This window comes from Procambarus clarkii, chromosome 3, assembly GCF_040958095.1.
Source record: "Procambarus clarkii isolate CNS0578487 chromosome 3, FALCON_Pclarkii_2.0, whole genome shotgun sequence".
NCBI lineage: Eukaryota > Metazoa > Arthropoda > Malacostraca > Decapoda > Cambaridae > Procambarus > Procambarus clarkii.
The window spans coordinates 53280548-53303047 of record NC_091152.1 but is presented as its reverse complement, the minus strand read 5'-3'; the positions used below and the strand labels follow the sequence as shown (position 1 = coordinate 53303047).

The following is a 22500-nucleotide window of genomic DNA, read 5'->3' as shown; positions in this document are numbered from 1 at the left end:
TCCTCAAACAGTGCAACAGCCACAGGGAGTGGGGCACCACCCCCACATTCTACCCAACAGACACCCAACCTGCCCCTTCCCCTGTCAGCCCCCCACTAAGTACCCACCTAGGGCACCCTCCCCCCCACTCACCCCCCTCCTCCCATTCACCCCCCTCCTCCCACTCACCCATCTCCCCAGGACCTCCCTTCTTCCCCCTCCCCCAAGCCCACTCCTCTCCCACATGCCTTCCCGTCTCCCCCACCCCCAAGCCCTCCGTTCTCCCCCACCCCCCTAAGCCCCCCACTGTCCCCCACCCAACTTAAGTCTTCCCCTCTCCACCACTCCTCTAAACCCTCCCCCTCTTCCTCACCCACCTCAGCCCTCCTTTTCCCCCCACGCCCCCCAAGCCCTCCTCCCTCTTCTCCCCTATCCCCCAAAGCCTCTCCTCCCCCATGCTCCCCCAACCCTCCCCCTCTCCCCCCCCCCCCAACCCTCCCCCTCTCACTCTTCCCCCCTACCCCCCTTCCCTCCCCGCTCAGCTCGTTGATGCCGTGTGGGGGCTTTGTGGGCGGCTGCTCGAGTGTGATGCTCCTTGGGACAGTCCTCTGTCCTTTTCTAGCCTTGCGCTCCTGCTGCCGTCCTCTCCAATTGTGCTGAGCACCTTTTCCTTTTCCTTCTGTTTCGTTTTTCTCCCCCCTCTTCTCCTATCTGCTTGTCGTTTCCTGCCGACCTTTTGCTTGTTTTGCATCTTTCTTGGACTTCTCCTATTTTGACGCCCGGGTGCTTGAGGAGGCATACTCTTGCACCCGTAGAACTGTTGTACCCGACGTTTCGAGCGAGGGGAACTTTTTATTGTCAATCCCACTTTCGCCGCTGAACCCGATCTCGACGGACTGACGGTTCTTAAGGTGGCGTTTGTGGGGCGTATACTCACGACGCACCCCTAGGGGGCCCCGGCATGATCGGCGATAGCTTCCTGTTGGGTATCCTGCCTCTAATTGTGGCTCCATGGTGGGTATGGGGGCACATTCGTGGATGAATTTCTTTCTCTTCGTCTCTATGTCGATACATGTTTCCGTTGTACCCTCTCAGGCTCGTGGGGTGGGCGACCAAGCCCCCGAGTCGGCCTGTATTGGAAGACCAAGCTCTGTAGCTCCCGCTGCGTTGGGCCCCGACCTTGCTCCTCCTTTGACCGTCCTGACTTCTTCCCCCAGCTCCCCTCCCTCCTCTGTGGTTGGGTCGAGCCTCCAGCCCCCAGTGGTGACCACTTCGTCCCCTGGTGCGGCTAAGTCTCTCGTTGTGACTACTGCGCCTTTTAACCCCTCTCTCTCTGGGGGTTCTCAACGCCGTTCGCGCCCCGGCCGCACTCGCTCCATTCCTTCCCGTACTGCCGCGTATCAGGCCTTGTTTGGTCCCGCTTCATTGGTCAAATACTTTGATCTCCTCCCTCTTGATTCTGCGCCTCCTGACGATTTCTACCTCCATCGGCATCTTGTTGATTCCGTGGATGCGTCTGTTACCTTCAACCCCACTCGTCTCGGTACACGTGTCGTTGCTGCTCCTTCTCAGGATGCAGCTTCCCGCTTGGCAGCCTTGTCTTGCCTTGGCAAGATCCCTGTTCGGGTCTCCAAGAATGTTCAGATGAATGCCAGTGTTGGCACTATTCTCCTCCCGCCCCATGTTGCAACCGGTGTTCGGAATCTGCAGGATTGCCACGATGATATTCGGCATATCCTTGATGCCCAAGTCCTTTCTGTCCTCCAGGTTGACTCGTTTACTCGTCCCCCTCGTGGTGGTCGCCGTCAAGCCCTTCGTGTTGTGAAGATCACCTTTGATGGTAGGACCCTTCCATCCTCTGTCATTCTTGCTGGTGCCAGGTGCTCTGTCCAGGAGTATATTCCTTCTCCTCGGCTTTGTAACAAGTGCTGGAGGTTTGGGCATGGTGCCCTCCGCTGCTCTGGGTCTGTCTCTCTCTGTCCTTTGTGTGGGGGTGAAGGTCACTCTAAGTCGGAGTGCACTTCTCCCCAAGCTCGCTGCCTCAACTGCGGTGAGGCCCATCCTACCTTCTCCCGTGCCTGTATCCATTACAAGCTTGAGGCGGCCGTCCTCAACTTGAAGCACCGGGAGCGTTTATCTTTTCCTAAGGCGAGGCGCCAGGTTCGCCGGCTCCCGCCTTATGCTAACGTCTCTTATGCTCGCGTATTGCGCTCTTCCTCTCCTCGTCCTTCCCTCCTTCCTCAGACTCACAACCGTTTCTGGGCCTTGGACCCTGATACGCCCACTGCCCCTCCTCTGTTCCTTTGAGTTCTGTCCGAAGGGTCCCCCTCCTGGTCCTCTGTCTGGGGTTCCCCTTCTTTCTACCCGGTCTGTCGTGTCTCCTGTGTCTTCTTCCTCGTCTCCCTCCAATCCTCCTTCCCATCCTCTTCCTCCATCTATTGGCTCTCCCCGCCGCCTGTCGGTGCAGACGGATGTCCATCGCTCTCCTAACGGCCGTCGTGAGTGCTCTCGTTCAGCTTCTCCTGTTGAGACGCTGGAATCCGTTGCCGGTACGTAGTTGCTGGGACACCGGTCTCTTTAAGTCAGAAGCGTAAGCCTGGCTCCTTTCCTTCCTCCTCCCCGGCAGGTAAGAAGGCTTCGCTTTCTTCCTTGGCCTCTATTTCTGGCTCTGTTGCTCCTTCCCCTCCCATTTCTGTGCTTGCGTCCCCTGTTCCTGCTATGGAGGTTTCTTTGGCCCCTGCTTCCCTTTCGGTTGCTGCCCTTGCTGAGGTGCGCTCCCCTCTTTCTACTCCCCCTCTGCCTGCTGCTGTCCTTGACTGCTCCTCTCCGCTGTCTCCTCCTCTTCCTCCTCCGGACCCCGCCCGCCCACCTCTGCTCTGTTCTCCCGCTTCCTTCCCTCCGTCTTTGCTCAGTTTACCCATGCCCCCTAGCCCTGACTTTGCTGACCCTGATCCCGACCCTGATATTCTTTAACGTGCTGTATTGCTCTTTCGCCTTTGTTTCTTCCTTGTTCTCTGTTGTTGTCCTTTCCCTTCTCGTCGATGTCTATCCTTCAATGGAACGTTCGAGGTTATTACGCCAATTTCCTCGAACTCCAACTTCTGATTTCACGGTTTTCGCCCCTTTGTGTCTCCAGGAGCCGATGCTTGGTGCTCGTCCTGGTCGTTTTCGTGGCTATTCCTTTCTCTCTCCCCCCCCCCCCAGCCATTGCTGGTGCTCCTAATTCTTCTGCTCTCTTGATCCGCGCTGATGTTCCCTTTGTTCCTTTACTTTTTCCTTTGCCTCTCCATTGTTCTGCTGCTCGTATCTTTGTGGGGAAATGGTACATAGTTTGTTCCATTTATCTCCTCCGAGTGTCCTGCTTTCTCTTCCTGATTTGAAACACCTCTTGGACTCCTTGCCGGAGCCTGTGCTCCTGCTGGGTGACTTCAATTGTCGTCATTCTCTTTGGGGTGATGTTCTGACGAATTCCCGGGGTCGCCTTCTTGAGCCGTTTCTCCTCTCTTCTTCCCTGTCTCTTCTGAATTCTGGTGAGCCCACTCATTTGGACTCTCGGACTCGCACCCTTTCCTGTCTTGATCTTTCTCTCTGCTCTTCTTCTCTTTATTTAGATTTCACGTGGCAGGTTCTTGATGACCTCCATGGCAGTGATCATTTCCCTATCCTTGTTTCCTTTTTCTCGTTTCGCCCTTCCCTCTCTTTTCCTAGGTGGCAGTTTGCTAAAGCGGAATGGAACCTATTTACCCTCAGTGCTGCTCTCTCTGACCTCTCCCTTCTGCCTCTCCCTCGCATTCTCCTCCTTTTTCATGACACTGTCTTCGACGCTGTCCTCCACTCTATTCCTCGCTCTTCCTCTCGGGGTCCACGGAAGTGCGTTCCCTGGTGGAATGTGGACTGTGCTCGGGCTGTCCGCTGTAAGTGTGCAGCCTGGAAGAGGCACCGCCGTCGGCAGATGACTGATTCTTTTCTTTTCTTTCGGAAAGCAAGTGCGGTGGCCTGTAGGGCCATCCGTATGGCTAAATGTGAATGTTGGACTTCTTATGTCTCCACAATTACGTCCGAAACTCCCCTGCCATAGATCTGGAAGCGTATCCGCAAGATTGCGGGTAAGTTCGTTCCCGATGTTTCCCCGGTCCTTCACCTCCGTGGTACTCTTGTGGCGGACCTGTTGCAGGTCGTTACCGAACTGGGTTCTCACTTTTCTTCTGTTAGCTCTTTTCTTCATCTTCCCCAATCTTTCCTTCTTCGTAAACCTGTCCTTAAGTCTCGTCCTTTAGATTTCTGCACTCGTCTTCAACTTTCCTATAATGATCCCTTCTTTCTCTCTTAACTTCGTTCTGCCCTGGCCCTCTGCGGTTCTACAGCAGCGGGCTCCGATGGTATTCATTATGAGATGCTTCGCCATCTCCCTCCGTGCACGTCTCAGTATTTATTGAGTGTGTATAATCGGATCTGGGAGTCGTCGTCAGTCCCTGAGGACTGGCTCGATGCCTTTGTCCTCCCTGTTCGCAAACCAGGGTCTCTGGGAACTTCCCCTAAGGACTTTCGCCCTATTGCCCTCACAGGTTGTGTCTGCAAACTCTTTGAACGTATGGTTAACGTTCGTCTGATGTGGTTCCTGGAACACCATCACCTCCACTCCCCTTCTCAATTTGGTTTCCGCAAGTGCCGCAGCACGACAGATGCCCTGGTGAACTTGGAGGTCTATATTCGTACTGCTTTTGCTGCAAGGACCTCTGTTGTTGCCGTCCTTTTTGACCTGGAAAAGGCTTACGACACCACTTGGCGATATCATATTCTGTCCCAGCTTCAGTCTTTTGGCCTTCGTGGTCATCTCCCTCACTTTCTCCGCAGCTTCCTCTCTCGTCGTTCCTTTTGGGTGCGCCTTGGTACCGCTCTCTCTGCCTCTTTTCAGCAGTATGAAGGTGTGCCCCAGGGTAGTGTTCTGAGCACTACTCTTTTTCTGGTTGCCCTCAATGGTCTTCTTTCCTCTCTTCCTTCAGGTGTCTTCTCCGCTCTCTATGTCGATGATCTTACCCTTTGTTGTCAGCCTGCCTCTCGTTCAGCGCCGGCTTCAACATGCGATTGATGCCGTGTCGTCTTGGGCCACCGATCATGGCTTCAAGTTCTCTACTTCTAAGACTTGTGTCATGTCTTCTACTAGGAAACGGGTCGTTCTTCATCCCTCTTTGTCACTTTATGGTCATCCCCTTGAGTACAAAGATTCCGCGAATCTTTTGGGGTTATTCCTTGACACTCGTTTGTCTTGGTCTCCCCATATCTCTTACCTCCGTGTTGAGTGCTCTAAGGGCCTTGCCCTCCATCGGGTATTGTCCCATACTTCTTGAGGAGCGGATAGGTGCACTCTCCTTGCTTTACATTCCTCTCTCGTCCTGTCTAAGCTCGATTATGGTTGCCCTGCTTACTCATCTGCTTCTCCTTCTACTCTTCGCCGTCTTGATGCTTTGCACCATACTGGGTTGCGCCTCAGTTCTGGTGCCTTTCGTTCGACTCCCGTCCTTAGCTTGTATGTTGACACTGGCTTCCTGTCTCTCCAGGACCGCCGTGATCGCTACTGTCTTCGCTATCTTGCACGATCCTTACAACATCCTTCCTCTCGCCTCTGTCGTGCTTTAACTTTTACCCCTCCTGCGGTTCCTGTTCCTCTTCACCACCTCCCTCCTTCTGTCCGGTTATCTTGCTTGCAGAGTTCTCTTTCCGATCGTGTTTCTAATGTTTCTTCTCGTGTTGTTCCTTCTTTGCCCCCGTGGAGAGTCCCCCTTCCGCAGTTTTGTACATCCTTGACCCGCATCACAAAAGCTTTTACCCCTCCTACGGTTCTAAAACGCCTTTTCCTTGAGCACTTTTCTTCTCACTTCCGCTCCATTTCTGTCTTCACTGATGGGTCTAAGTCTGCAGACGGTGTTGCTACTGTTGTTTTTCCTGATCGCACTTATATGTGTCGCTTACCTCCGGAGACTAGCATCTTTACAGCGGAGCTTTATGCTATTTTCTATGCTCTTCGTCTCCTGCTTTCTCGTTGTCAGTCTTCCTTTGTAGTTGTTGTTGACTCGCGTAGTGCCCTCATGGCTCTTGGGTCCTTTAATCCGGTTCATCCAGTAGTTGTTGAGATCCAGCGTTGGCTGTTTCTTGTCCACAGTAAATTTAAGTCGGTTGAGTTTTGTTGGGTTCCCAGCCATATTGGCGTGTCTTTAAATGAGCATGCGGATGCTGCCGCAAAGGAAGCTGTCCGCTCTTGTCCCATCTCTCGTAAAGGTATTCCATATTCCGACTTTTACCCGGTTATCCATTCCTCCATTCTTACTCGTTGGCAGGCTTCTTGGTCGTCTGTTACTGGTAACAAACTTCGTACTCTTAAATGTTGTGTTTCCTCGTGGCCGTCCTCCTGCCACCGTAACCGGCGTTGGGAAACAGCTCTGGCGAGGTTGCATATTGGCCATACTCCCTTAACCCATGGTCACTTGATGGAGCACCGCCCTGCTCCTTATTGTCCTAATTGCATTGTCCCTCTTATAGTCGTGCATGTCCTTCTTGAATGTCCTGACTTCCAGGACGAGCATGTGTCTTGCTGTCCGACCGCACCTCCCGGTCGCCTGTCCCTCAATGGAATTCTTGGTGACTCGGATACTTTTGATATCGTTCGCCTTATGCGTTTTTGTTCTCGTATTGGCATCCTTGGTGATATTTAGCGCCCTCTGATTATTCCGCACATTTGATGGTGCTACATACCCTTCCCGGTTTGGTGCCTTCTTTTGATAATTACTTACTTACTTCCCCCCTACCCTCCCCCTCTCACCCCCATACCCTCCCCCTCTCCCCCACCCCCCCAAGTCCTCCCTCCTCCACCAGTCTCCCCATACCAGATCCCCCCCAGCTCCCACTTACCCCAGATCCCACAGGTCCCCCCCAGAGGAGAAGCAGAAGAGAGTCAGTTTCAGGGTGATGTACTCGAACATAGATGGGATCACAAGCAGGACAAATGAACTAAAGGAAAGAGCACAAGAAGTGAACTCAGATGTAATCGGACTCACTGAAACAAAACTCTCTGGAATCATAACGAATGCCGTGTTTCCCCAGGAGTACACAATAATAAGAAAAGAGAGGGAAGGTAGGGGAGGAAGCGGAGTGGCCCTACTCATGAGAAAGGAATGGAGTTTTAAGGAGATGGCTATCCCGGGCTGTGAGGGTTTCAGAGACTACACAGCAGGCACCATGACAATGGGAGGACCAAGAATAGTAATAGCAGTAATATACAACCCTCCACCAAATGACAGAAGACCCAGTCAAGAGTATGAAAACAACAACATGGCAGTTAACACTATAATTGAGAGGGCAGCCTCTGCTGCCTGTAGAAATAGATCCCACCTGCTCATCATGGGCGACTTCAATCACGGAAGGATTGACTGGGAGAACAAGGAACTGCATGGAGGCGAGGATACGTGGAAAGCCAAACTATTGGAGGTGGTGATTAGAAACTTTTTAACCCTGCATGTCAGAGAACCCACAAGGATGAGAGGCAATGACGAACCAGCGAGACTCGACCTAGTCTTCACTCTGAACGATTCCGACATAAGAGAAATAGGTTTTGAGGACCCAGCAGGAATGAGCGACCACAGTGTACTGGTGTTTGAGTACCTGATTGAAGAAGGGTTATTGAACTCGAGGAGGGATACCGAAACCAAAAGGTTTGCATACCGAAAGGGAAACTATGAGGGGATAAGAATATTCCTAACAGATATAGCATGGGAAACAGAGCTCAGGGGAAAGACGGCCCAAGATATGATGGACTACATCACGCAGAAGTGCAAGGACGCAGAAAACAAGTTTGTCCCAGTCCAAAAGGAAAACAGAGAAATAAAGATGAGAAACCCATGGTTTAATCAGAGATGTAGGCTAGCTAAGCAGCAAAATAAAAGGGCATGGAGAAACTATAGGAATAACAGGACACTGGAGAGCAGAGAAAGATACCAGAATGCCAGGAATGAATATGTCAGGATGAGAAGAGAGGCAGAAAGACAATACGAAAATGACATCGCAAGCAAGGCAAAGACTCAGCCTAAATTGATGCATAGCCACATCAGGAGAAAAACGACAGAAAAGGAACAGGTTATGAAATTAAGGATAGGGGCAGAAGGATTCACTACAAACGACAAGGAAGTGAGTGAGGAATGGAATAAGAAATTCCAAGAGGTTTTCACCTTAGAGCAAGGAGAAATTCGAAAGATAAGAGAGGGAATTGCTAACCAGGAACCACTGGAAGAGTTTAAGATTACCAGCGGAGAAGTAAGGAAGTGTTTACTCGAGTTGGATGCGACAAAGGATATAGGCCCAGATGGAATCTCCCCTTGGATACTAAAGGAATGAGCAAAAGAACTGTGCCTACCACTCTCCATAGTGTATAACAAATCACTGGCAACAGGGGAACTGCCAGATATTTGGAAAGCAGCTAACGTAGTCCCGATATACAAGAAAGGGGATAGACAGGAGGCACAAAACTACAGGCCAGTGTCCCTAACCTGCATACCATGCAAGCTGATAGAGACGATTGTGCGAAGAAAGTTAGTGGAGCATCTGGAGCGAAGGAACTTTGTAACACAGCATCAACATGGGTTCAGGGATGGCAGGTCCTGCCTCACAGGGTTACTTGAATTCTACGACCAGGCAACAAAAATAAGGCAAGAAAGAGAAGGGTGGGCAGACTGCATATTTTTGGATCGTCAGAAAGCCTTTGATAAAGTACCACATTAGAGGCTAGTGAAAAAGCTGGAGATGCAGGCTGGAGTGAAAGGGAAGGTACTCCATTGGATAAAGGAGTACCTAAGCAACAGGAGACAACGAGTCAGTGTGAGGGGTGAGGTCTCAGATTGGCGAGACGTTACAAGTGGAGTCCCGCAGGGGTCAGTCCTTGGACCTATACTGTTTCTGATATATGTAAATGATCTCCCAGAGGGTATATACTAGTTTCTCTCAATGTTTGCTGATGATGCAAAGAGGATGATAGTAGGAGGTTACAAGATGACCTAGACAGACTGAGTGAATGGTCCAACAAATGGTTGTTGCAGTTCAACCCGAGTAAATGCAAAGTAATGAAACTAGGCAGTGGAAACAGGAGGTCAGACACAGGATACAGAATAGGAGATGAAGTACTTAATGAAACGGACAGAGAAAGATCTTGGAGTTGATATCACACCAAATCTATCTCCTGAAGCCCACATAAAAAGAATAACGTCTGCGGCATTTGCGAGGCTGGCTAACATCAGAACAGCGTTCAGGAACCTGTGTAAGGAATCATTCAGAATCTTGTACACCACATATGTAAGACCAATCCTGGAGTATGCGGCCCCAGCATGGAGCTCGTACCTTGTCAAGCACAAGACGAAGCTGGAAAAGTTCAAAGGTATGCCACTAGACTAGTCCCAGAACTAAGAGGCATGAGTTACGAGGAAAGGCTGCGGGAAATGCAACTTACGACCCTGGAAGACAGAAGAGTAAGGGGAGACATAATCACTACCTACAAAATCCTCAGGGGAATCGACCGGGTAAACAAGGATAAACTATTCAACACTGGTGGTACGCGAACAAGTGGACACAGGTGGAAACTGAGTACCCACATGAGCCACGGGGACGTTAGAAAGAACTTTTTCAGTGTCAGAGTAGTTAACGGATGGAATGCATTAGGCAGTGATGTGGTGGAGGCTGACTCCATACACAGTTTCAAATGTAGATATGATAGAGCCCAGTAGGCTCAGGAATCTGTACACCAGTTGATTGACAGTTGAGAAGAGCCAAAGCTCAACCCTGCAAGCACAAATAGGTGAGTACACAGCTGACTACACACACACACACACACACACACACACACACACAAGGCCTTTAGAAACTTGTGTAAGGAATCTTTCAGAACATTATATACCACATATGTCAGATCAATCCTGAAGTATGCAGCTCCAGCATGGAGTCCATATCTAGTCAAGCATAAGACTAAACTGGAAAAGGTTCAAAGGTTTGCCACCAGACTAGTACCCGAGCTGAGAGGTATGAGCTACGAGGAGAGACTACGGGAATTAAACCTCACTTCGCTGGAAGACAGAAGAGTTAGGGGGGACATGATCACCACATTCAAGATTCTGAAGGGGATTGATAGGGTAGATAAAGACAGTCTATTTAACACAAGGGGAACACGCACAAGGGGACACAGGTGGAAACTGAGTGCCCAAATGAGCCACAGAGATATTAGAAGGAACTTTTTTAGTGTCAGAGTGGTTGACAAATGGAATGCATTAGGGGGTGATGTGGTGGAGGCTGACTCCATACACAGTTTCAAGTGTAGATATGACAGAGCCCGATAGGCTCAGGAATCTGTACACCTGTTGATTGACGGTTGAGAGGCGGGACCAAAGAGCCAGAGCTCAACCCCCGCAAACACAACTAGGTGAGAACTAGGTGAGTACACACACACACACACACACACACACACACACACACACACACACACACACACACACACACACACACACAGAGTCACAGTCACCTACCAGACTGGACGTGCACACACACACACACACACACACACACACACACACACACACACACACACACACACACAGAGTCACAGTCACCTACCAGACTGGACGTGCACACACACACACACACACACACACACACACACACACACACACACACACACACACACACACACACACACACACACACACACACACACACGCACACACAAACACACACACACAACCAGCTACCCAGTAACACCAGCGGGGAGGGCAACCCCCACCACCCTCCTCTGCATAGAAAACCCCCCTTTCCTTCCTGTCTTCCCGCCCCTTTAACCCCATTCCCTCCCCCTTCACTTGACCCCCCACCCCTCATCCCAGTATCCTCTGCAACCCTGTTATCCACCTCACAAATCCTCACACCCATGGCACAGCTTCCTCCACCAGCAGAACACTCACCAAGGAGGAGATTTGAGAAGGGACAGAAGAAAGTGAGCCTCAAGGCAATGTACACTAACATAGATGGAATTACAAATAAAGCAAATGAACTTGGAGAATGGGTACTAGAGGAAAACCCAGACATAATAGCTCTCACAGAAACAAAGCTGACGAAAACATTAACAAATGCAGTGTTCCCACAGGACTATTATGTTATGAGGAAAGAGAGAGAAGGAAGAGGTGGTGGTGGTGGTGGTGTAGTACGAAAAGGCTGGGATTTTGAGGAGTTGGTTGTTCAGGGATGTGAAGGTTTCAGTGACTACATTATAAGAACAATAACAACTGGAGGGCAAAAAATTATAGTCGTAGTCATATATAATCCACCACCAAATGACAGAAGACCCAGACAGGAATATGATAGAAATAATATGGCCACCATTAACATAATAGAGAGAGCAGCTTCTGTTGCTAGCAGGAATGGATCTGGACTACTGATCATGGGAGACTTCAACCATGGGAAGATAGATTGGGAGAACAGACACCCGCATGGAGGACCAGAAACATGGAGAGCTAAGCTGCTGGACGTGGCCACAAGAAACTTTCTAAGCCAGCACATCAAGGAACCAACAAGAATGAGAGGAGAGGATGAACCAGCAATGCTTGATCCGATATTTACCCTAAATGAGTGGGATATAAGGGAAGTCAAGATGGAAGCACCCTTGGGAATGAGTGATCACAGTGTATTGAACTTTGAGTACCTGGTAGAGCTAGGAATTATCCCCCCCGAAAAAGAACTAGGAAACAAAAGGCTGGCATACCGAATGGGAAATTATGAGGAGATGAGAAGCTTCCTAAGGGAAATACCTTGGGACACAGACCTCAGAGCTAAGTCTGTACAAGATATGATGGACTATGTCACCCAAAAGTGTCAGGAGGCAGTAAGCAGATACATCCCGGCCCAAAAGGAAAAATCCGAGAAACAAAAGAAGAATCCATGGTATAATAGGGCATGTATGGAAGCAAAGAAACTGAACAAAAGGGCATGGAGGAACTTCTGGAATACAGAACACCAGAAAGCAGAGAGATATACCAGAAAACCAGGAATGAGTATGTCAGGGTGAGAAGAGAAGCAGAGAAAAGTTATGAAAATGATATAGCAAACAAAGCCAAGACCGAACCAAAGCTACTCCACAGTCACATCAGAAGGAAAACAACAGTGAACGAACAGGTAGTGAAACTTAGAACAGGCGAGGACAGGTATACAGAGAATGACAAAGAGGTGTGTGATGAACTCAACAAGAGGTTCCAAGAGGCCTTCACAACAGAACAAGGTGAGGTCACTGTGCTAGGGAAAAGGGAAGTAAACCAGGCGGCCTTGGAGGAGTTCGAAATTACGAGAGAGGAGGTCAAGAGACACCTGCTGGATCTGGATGTTAGAAAGGCTGTTGGTCCAGATGGGATCTCGCCATGGGTACGGAGAGAGTGTGCAGAGGCACTTTGCTTGCCACTCTCCATAGTGTATAGTAGGTCACTGGAGACGGGAGACCTACCAGAAATATGGAAGATGGCGAATGTGGTCCCAATATACAAAAAGGGCGACAGGCAAGAGGCACTGAACTACAGGCCAGTGTTCTTGACTTGTATACCATGCAAGGTGATGGAGAAGATCGTGAGAAAAAACCTGGTAGCACATCTGGAGAGAAGGGACTTCGTGACAAACCGCCAACATGAGTTCAGGGAGGGTAAATGTTGCCTGACTAGCTTAATAGAATTCTATGACCAGGTGACACAGATTAAGCAAGAAAGAGAGGGCTGGGCGGACTGCATTTTCTTGGATTGTTGGAAAGCCTTTGACACAGTACCTCATAAGAGGCTAGTACATAAGCTGGAGAGACAGGCAGGTGTAGCTGGTAAGGTGCTCCAATGGATAAGGGAGTACCTAAGGTATAGGAAGCAGAGAGTTACGGTGAGGGGTGAGACCTGCGATTGGCGTGAAGTCACCAGTGGAGTCCCACAGGGCTCTGTACTCGGTCCTATCTTGTTTCTGATAGATGTAAATGATCTCCCAGAGGGTATAGATTCATTTCTTTCAATGTTTGCGGACGATGCCAAAATTATGAGAAGGATTAAGACAGAAGAGGACTGTTTGAGGCTTCAAGAAAACCTAGACAAACTGAAGGAATGGTCAAACAAATGGTTGTTAGAGTTTAACCCAAACAAATGTAATGTAATGAAGATAGGTGTAGGGAGCAGGAGGCCAAATACAAGGTATCATCTGGGAGAGGAAATTCTTCAAGAGTCAGAGAAAGAAAAAGACTTGGGAGTTGATATCACGCCAGACCTGTCTCCTGCAGCCCATATCAAAAGGATAACATCAGCGGCATATGCCAGGCTGGCCTAGTACCCGAGCTGAGAGGTATGAGCTACGATGAAAGACTACGGGAATTAAACCTCACTTCGCTGGAAGACAGAAGAGTTAGGGGGGACATGATCACCACATTCAAGATTCTCAAGGGAATTGATAGGGTAGACAAAGACAGGCTATTTAACACAAGGGGCACACGCACTAGTGAACACAGATGGAAACTGAGTGTCCAAATGAGCCACAGAGATATTAGAAAGAACTTTTTTAGTGTCAGAGTGGTTTACAAATGGAATGCATTAGGAAGTGATGTGGTGGAGGCTGACTCCATACGCAGTTTCAAGAGTAGATATGACAGAGCCCAATAGGCTCAGGAATCTGTACACCTGTTGATTGAAGGTTGAGAGGCGGGATCAAAGAGCCAGAGCTCAACCCCCGCAAACACAACTAGGTGAGTACACACACACACACACACATACACAGAGTCTCAGTCACCTACCAGACTGGACGTGCACGCACGCACGCACGCACACACACACAGACACACACACACACACACACTCACACACACACACACACACACACACACACACACACACACACACACACACACACACACACACACACACACACACACACACACACACACACACACACACACAGTCACCTACCAGACTGGACGTGCACAGAGACGGACGAGACTCCGCCAGTATCTGGTCGACAGGTGTATCTGCCAGAGTCGTTGGGGGTGACCGCTGACAACATCAACCTGCTCACCGTTCTGCTCGGCGCCTTCTCTGTCTGGGGAGTGGACACACACCTCCTTATTATTAGCTTCACACAACACACCCTTCACTCTACCAACTCCCTTAATATATATATCTATATATATTTGTTTAGCTGTGAAATTATTGGCTAAATTAATGATATCTGTAAAAAAAATATATGTTAAGGAAAGAGTGAGTATATATGTATATGTTAAGGCGCGCGGGAATGTTTATAATGAAGTATGATTTATATTCAATAATTCTAGACTATGAAGGTGATTGGCGCGGCCAACCACACCACCTGTGTACTGGAGTGTGTGTGGATCATGTCGAGTAAACTGCGTTTTTTGAGTTTACACGTTATTTCCTAAAGTTTACTTTGAACTTTGCAAACTACAATGGCATTTTTGTTTTTGTCTGTGCAGTTATCTGCAGTAATACGAGGATGTTATATTGGATATCACTATGTAATGTTAGCTATGTCTTTACTAGAGTTTTCAAGTGGCAGCATATTTCAGTCGTCAGAATATTGCCGAATTATGTTCCATAATCTTGTGTATTTCGTGTGAAAAGATCATTGATTTGTGTGTGTTGGTGCAGCGGTGCATGTATCCGGCTGTCACATTAGTGTGTGTTGGTGCAGCGGTGCATGTATCCGGCTGTCACATTTGTGTGTGTTGGTGCAGCGGTGCATGTATCCGGCTGTCACATTAGTGTGTGTTGGTGCAGCGGTGCATGTATCCGACTGTCACATTTGTGTGTGTTGGTGCAGCGGTGCATGTATCCGACTGTCACATTTGTGTGTGTTGGTGCAGCGGTGCATGTATCCGGCTGTCACATTTGTGTGTGTTGGTGCAGCGGTGCATGTATCCGGCTGTCACATTTGTGTGTGTTGGTGCAGCGGTGCATGTATCCGGCTGTCACATTAGTGTGTGTTGGTGCAGCGGTGCATGTATCCGGCTGTCACATTTGTGTGTGTTGGTGCAGCGGTGCATGTATCCGGCTGTCACATTAGTGTGTGTTGGTGCAGCGGTGCATGTATCCGACTGTCACATTTGTGTGTGTTGGTGCAGCGGTGCATGTATCCGACTGTCACATTTGTGTGTGTTGGTGCAGCGGTGCATGTATCCGGCTGTCACATTTGTGTGTGTTGGTGCAGCGGTGCATGTATCCGGCTGTCACATTTGTGTGTGTTGGTGCAGCGGTGCATGTATCCGGCTGTCACATTTGTGTGTGTTGGTGCAGCGGTGCATGTATCCGGCTGTCACATTTGTGTGTGTTGGTGCAGCGGTGCATGTATCCGGCTGTCACATTTGTGTGTGTTGGTGCAGGGGTGCATGTATCCGGCTGTCACATTTGTGTGTGTTGGTGCAGCGGTGCATGTATCCGGCTGTCACATTTGTGTGTGTTGGTGCAGCGGTGCGTGTATCCGGCTGTCACATTTGTGTGTGCTGATGCAGCGGTGCATGTATCCGGCTGTCACATTTGTGTGTGTTGGTGCAGGGGTGCATGTATCCGGCTGTCACATTTGTGTGTGTTGGTGCAGCGGTGCATGTATCCGGCTGTCATATTTGTGTGTGTTGGTGCAGGGGTGCATGTATCCGGCTGTCACATTTGTGTGTGTTGGTGCAGCGGTGCATGTATCCGGCTGTCATATTTGTGTGTGTTGGTGCAGCGGTGCATGTATCCGGCTGTCACATTTGTGTGTGTTGGTGCAGGGGTGCATGTATCCGGCTGTCATATTTGTGTGTACTCACCTAATTGTACTCACCTAATTGTGCTTGCGGGGGTTGAGCTCTGGCTCTTTGGTCCCGCCTCTCAACCGTCAATCAACTGGTGTACAGATTCCTGAGCCTATTGGGCTCTATCATATCTACATTTGAAACTGTGTATGGAGTCAGCCTCCACCACATCACTTCCTAATGCATTCCATTTGCTAACTACTCTGACACTGAAAAAGTTCTTTCTAACGTCTCTGTGGCTCATTTGGGTACTCAGCTTCCACCTGTGTCCCCTTGTTCGCGTCCCACCAGTGTTGAAAAGTTCATCCTTGTTTACCCGGTCGATTCCCCTGAGGATTTTGTAGGTTGTGATCATGTCCCCCCTTACTCTTCTGTCTTCCAGTGTCGTGAGGTGCATTTCCCGCAGCCTTTCCTCATAACTCATGCCTCTTAGTTCTGGGGCTAGTCTAGTAGCATACCTTTGGACTTTTTCCAGCTTCGTCTTGTGCTTGACAAGGTACGGGCTCCATGCTGGGGCCGCATACTCCAGGATTGGTCTTACATATGTGGTGTACAAGATTCTGAATGATTCCTTACACAGGTTCCTGAACGCCGTTCTGATGTTAGCCAGCCTCGCATATGCCGCAGACGTTATTCTCTTTATGTGGGCTTCAGGAGACAGGTTTGGTGTGATATCAACTCCTAGATCTTTCTCTCTGTCTGTTTCATTAAGTACTTCATCTCCTATTCTGTATCCTGTGCCTGGCCTCCTGTTTCCACTGCCTAGTTTCATTACTTTGCATTTACTCGGGTTGAACTTCAACAGCCATTTGTTGGACCATTCACTCAGTCTATCCAGGTCATCTTGTAGCCTCCTACTATCATCCTCTGTTTCAATCCTCCTCATAATTTTTGCATCGTCGGCAAACATTGAGAGGAACGAATCTATACCCTCTGGGAGATCATTTACATATACCAGAAACAGTATAGGTCCAAGGACTGACCCCTGCGGGACTCCACTTGTGACGTCTCGCCAATCTGAGACCTCACCCCTCACACAGACTCGTTGTCTCCTGTTGCTTAGGTATTCCTCTATCCACCGGAGTACCTTCCCTCTCACTCCAGCCTGCATCTCCAACTTTCGCACTAGCCTCTTGTGTGGCACTGTATCAAAGGCTTTCTGACAATCCAAAAATATGCAGTCTGCCCACCCTTCTCTTTCTTGCCTTATTTTTGTTGCCTGATCGTAGAATTCAAGTAACCCTGTGAGGCAGGACCTGCCATCCCTGAACCCATGTTGATGCTGTGTTACAAAGTTCCTTCGCTCCAGATGCTCCACTAGTTTTTTTCGCACAATCTTCTCCATCAGCTTGCATGGTATGCAGGTTAGGGACACTGGCCTGTAGTTCAGTGCCTCCTGTCTATCCCCTTTCTTGTATATCGGGACTACGTTAGCTGCTTTCCAAATATCTGGCAGTTCCCCTGTTGCCAGTGATTTGTTATACACTATGGAGAGTGGTAGGCTCAGTTCTCTTGCACCTTCCTTTAGAACCCAAGGGGAGATTCCATCTGGGCCTATAGCCTTCGTCACGTCCAACTCTAGTAAACACTTCCTTACTTCCCCACTGGTAATCTCAAACTCTTCCAGTGGTTCCTGGTTAGCTATTCCCTCACTTACCTCTGGAATTTCTCCTTGTTCCAAGGTGAAGACCTCCTGGAATTTCTTATTCAATTCCTCACACACTTCCTTGTCATTTGTAGTGAATCCTTCCACCCCTATCCTTAATCTCATAACCTGTTCCTTTACTGTTGTTTTTCTCCTAATGTGGCTATGCAACAATTTAGGCTGAGTCTTTGCCTTGCTTGCGATGTCATTTTCGTATTGTCTTTCTGCCTCTCTTCTCATCCTGACATATTCATTCCTGGCATTCTGGTATCTTTCTCTGCTCTCCAGTGTTCTGTTATTCCTATAGTTTCTCCATGCCCTTTTACTTTGCTGCTTAGCTAGCCTACATCTTTGATTAAACCATGGGTTTCTCATCTTCATTTCTCTGTTTTCCTTTTGGACTGGGACAAACTTGTTTGCTGCGTCCTTGCACTTCTGCGTGATGTAATCCATCATATCTTGGGCCGTCTTTCCCCTGAGCTCTGTTTGTGCTCTGTTTGTGTGTTGGTGCAGGGGTGCATGTATCCGGCTGTCACATTTGTGTGTGTTGGTGCAGGGGTGCATGTATCCGGCTGTCACATTTGTGTGTGTTGGTGCAGGGGTGCATGTATCCGGCTGTCACATTTGTGTGTGTTTGGTGGTTCATTCCTGACGGAGGGACTTGTAGTGAAGGTAAATATGATACATGAAAGTGTAAAACTTTACAGAACACACACACACACACACACACACACACACACACACACACACACACACACACACACACACACACACACACACACACACACACACACACACACACACACACACACACACACGCACACAGGGGGGACCCTGTGTGCGTGTGTGTGTGTGGGGGCCCGGGCCCCTAGGGGGCCTCGTAGCCTGGTGGATAGCGCGCAGGACTAGTAATTCTGTGGAGCGAGTTCGATTCCCGCACGAGGCAGAACCAAGGGGCAAAGTTTCTTTCACCCTAAGTGCCCCTGTTACCTAGCAGTAAATAGGTACCTGGGAGTTAGTCAGCGGTCACGGACTGCTTCCTGGTGTGTGTGTGTGTGGTGAAAAAAAAAGAAAAAAAAAAGTAGTTAGTAAACAGTTGATTGACAGTTGAGAGGCGGGCCGAAAGAACAAAGCTCAACCCCCGCAAAAACACAACACAACTAGTAAACACACACACACACACACACACACACACACACACACACACACACACACACACACACACACACACACACACACACACACACACACACACACACACACACACTTATGTCGGGAGAATTGCCCAGTTGTTGGAAGAAGGCAAATGTCGTGCCGATCTTCAAGAAAGGTGATAGGGAGGAGGCACTTAACTACAGACCTGTATCACTGACAAGCATCCCCTGTAAAATACTGGAAAGAATAATTAGGCTACGACTGGTTGCACACCTGGAGAACATTAGGTTTGTGAACAAACATCAACATGGGTTCTGGACAGGGAAATCGTGCCTAACAAACCTTCTAGAATTTTATTATAAAATAACGAGGATAAGACAGGACAGAGATGGTTGGACAGACTGCATATTTCTGGACTGCCAAAAAGCCTTTGATACAGTACCGCACATGAGACTGCTGTTCAAGCTCGAGAGGCAGGCGGGGTGGGGGGAAAGGTCCTAGCATGGATAAGGAACTACCTAACAGGAAGGAGCCAAAGAGTTACGGTAAGGGGCGAGAAGTCGGACTGGCGAACAGTAACAAGTAGAGTACCACAAGGATCGGTGCTGGGATCAATTCTATTTCTTGTATATGTTAACGACATGTTTACAGGCGTAGAGTCCTACATGTCGATGTTTGCGGATGACGCAAAGTTGATGAGAAGAGTTGTGACAGATGAGGATTGCAGGATCCTCCAAGAGGACCTGAACAGGTTGCAGAGATGGTCAGAGAAATGGCTACTGGAATTCAACATGAGCAAATGTAAAGTTATGGAAATGGGACTAGGAGATAGGAGACCACAGGAACAGTACACAATGAAGGGGAACAGCCTACCTGTGACGACGCATGAAAGAGACCTGGGGGTGGACGTAACACCTAATCTATCTCCTGAGGCACATATAAATAGGATAACGACAGCAGCGTACGCTACACTGGCAAAAGTTAGAACATCATTTAGAAACCTAAGTAAGGAGGCATTTAGGGCGCTTTACACTGCATACGTGAGGACAGTCTTAGAGTATGCCGCCTCATCATGGAGTCCCCATCTGAAGAAGCATATAATGAAACTGGAAAAGGTTCAGAGGTTTGCAACGAGACTCGTCCCAGAGCTACGAGGGATGGGGTATGAGGAGCGCCTGAGGGAACTGTGCCTTACGACACTAGAAAGAAGAAGGGAGAGGGGGGACATGATAGGAACGTATAAGATACTCAGAGGGATTGACAGCGTGGACATAGACGAAATGTTCACACGGAATAGTAACAGAACGAGGGGACATGGATGGAAGCTTGAAACTCAGATGAGTCACAGAGATGTTAGGAAGTTTTCTTTTAGCGTGAGAGTAGTGGGAAAATGGAATGCACTTCACTTCAGGAACAGGTTGTGGAAGCAAATACTATTCATAATTTTAAAACCAGGTATGATTGGGAAATGGGACAGGAGTCATTGCTGTAAACAACCGATGCTTGAAAGGCGGGATCCAAGAGTCAATGCTCGATCCTGCAGACACAACTAGGTGAGTACACACACACACACACACACATAACGTCTGTGGGCATATGAATAACGTCTGCGGCATATGCGAGGCTGGCTAACATCAGAACGGCGTTCAGGAACCTGTGTAAGGAATCATTCAGAATCTTGTACACAACATATGTAAGACCAATCCTGGAGTATGCGGCCCCAGCATGGAGCCCGTACCTTGTCAAGCGCAAAACGAAGCTGAAAAAAGTCCAAAGGTATGCTACTAGACTAGTCCCAGAACTAAGAGGCATGAGTTATGAGGAATGGCTGCGGGAAATGCACCTTACGACACTGGAAGACAGAAGAGTAAGGGGGGACATGATCACAACCTACAAAATCCTCAGGGGAATCGACCGGGTAAACAAGGATGAACTATTCAACACTGGAGGGACGCGAACAAGGGAACACAGGTGGAAGCTGAGTACCCAAATGAGCCACAGAGACATTAGAAAGAACTTTTTCAGTGTCAGAGTAGTTAGTAAATATAATGCATTAAGTAGTGTTGTGGTGGAGGCTGACTCCATACACAGTTTCAAATGTAGATATGATAGAGCCCAGTAGGCTCAGGAATCTGTACACCAGTTGATTGACGGTTGAGAGGCGGGACCAAAGAGCCAGAGCTCAACCCCCGCAAGCACAATTAGGTGAGTATAATTAGGTGAGTACACACACACACACATCTCTCCTGTGTGAAGAGACTCTCAATGTATAAGTTATGGGGGTCAAACACATTTACTTTCCTTTTAACTATCATGGACTATGTCCAACAACTTCCAATAACATTGGGGAAGGATTTCGAAATTGGTGGTGCGTGCTGTATTAAAAAATTGGTTTGTTGCAGAGTATTATACATTTAGGTGATGCGCTACTCTCTTTAGACAAGCCATAGTTTCCTAGTGCATTTGGAGGCAACATGTTTGTACATTTTCACTACCATTGTGGTAATTGGCGAGTTGCATATTTAGCATTTTCTTGTGTGATCTTATGAGAGGACGATATATTTGGTGTCTCCTTGACATAGTCTTCATCTTCAGGCAACAATAGCTGGCCTCCCTCGTCCTCACGATCAAGAGTCTTTTATATATTATCAATGTGATAATATATAAACAACTGGAGACAACCTCTCATCAAGTTGTCTCCAGAGGCGTCAGCGTTCAGACATTAACATGGGCGCCGGCTTCGGGTAGGAACTATTGTGTCACTGAAGCAGATGTTCCACAGGAGCAGTCCCGTTACAATACTCTGAGGTGCCCTCGTCTTCATGGTGTACTCCGCAGGAGCACTCCAGTCACACTACACGTGTAAATAATTAACATTTGGCGTGACCAATTCATTATCTGCCCGAGGGAAAAAACTAATGATTTTATTGTACAGAAGCAAACATCTTCTGCTGGAGATAAAGAGCTTCTTAACTTTCGTCTACGACCTAGAGAGAACCAGCAACTGGAAGAGGACCTTTGGCAGTGAGAGAGGACACACCTGCATATATGTGGTACATCCAAGACCCAGGACACATAGGTGGCTGACAACACACACACACACACACACCAGCCATACACACACACACACACACACACACACACACATACACACACACACACACACACACACACACACACACACACACACACACACACACACACACACACACACGCACACACACACACACATTAGAACAGGCGAGGACAGGTATACAGAGAATGACAAAGAGGTGTGTGATGAACTCAACAAGAGGTTCCAAGAGGTCTTCACAACAGAACAAGATGAGGTCACTGTGCTAGGAGAAAGGGAAGTAAACCAGGCTTCCTTGAAAGAGTTTGAAATTACGAGAGAGGAGGTCGAGAGACACCTGCTGAACCTGGATGTTAGAAAGGCTGTTGGTCCAGACGGGATCTCGCCATGGGTACTGAAAGAGTGTGCAGAGGCACTTTGCTTGCCACTCTCCATAGTGTATAGTAGGTCAGTGGAGACGGGATACCTACCAAAAATATGGAAGACGGCAAATGTGGTCCCAATATACAAAATGGGCAACAGGCAAGAGGCACTGAACTACAGGCCAGTGTCCTTGACTTGTATACCATGCAAGGTGATGGAGAAGATCGTGAGAAAAAACCTGGTAGCACATCTGGAGAGAAGGGACTTCGTGACAAATCGACAACATGGGTTCAGGGATGGTAAATCTTGCCTGACTGGCTTAATAGAATTCTATAACCAGGTAACACAGATTAAGCAAGAAAGAGAGGGCTGGGCGGACTGTATTTTCTTGGATTGTCGGAAAGCCTTTGACACAGTACCTCATAAGAGGCTGGTATATAAGCTGGA

At 48.6% G+C, this 22500-nt stretch overlaps 1 protein-coding gene across 1 annotated transcript in view; it reads right to left on the bottom strand.

The window, feature by feature from the left end:
- The window catches only part of LOC138369038 (uncharacterized), a 110813-nt gene that overhangs the window by 2546 nt on the left and 85767 nt on the right, over positions 1-22500 (bottom strand). The window contains exon 3 of the mRNA XM_069331938.1: positions 13980-14109. Within this exon, the coding sequence (XP_069188039.1) occupies positions 13980-14109 (130 nt within the window). The remainder of the gene's footprint in view (positions 1-13979; positions 14110-22500) is intronic.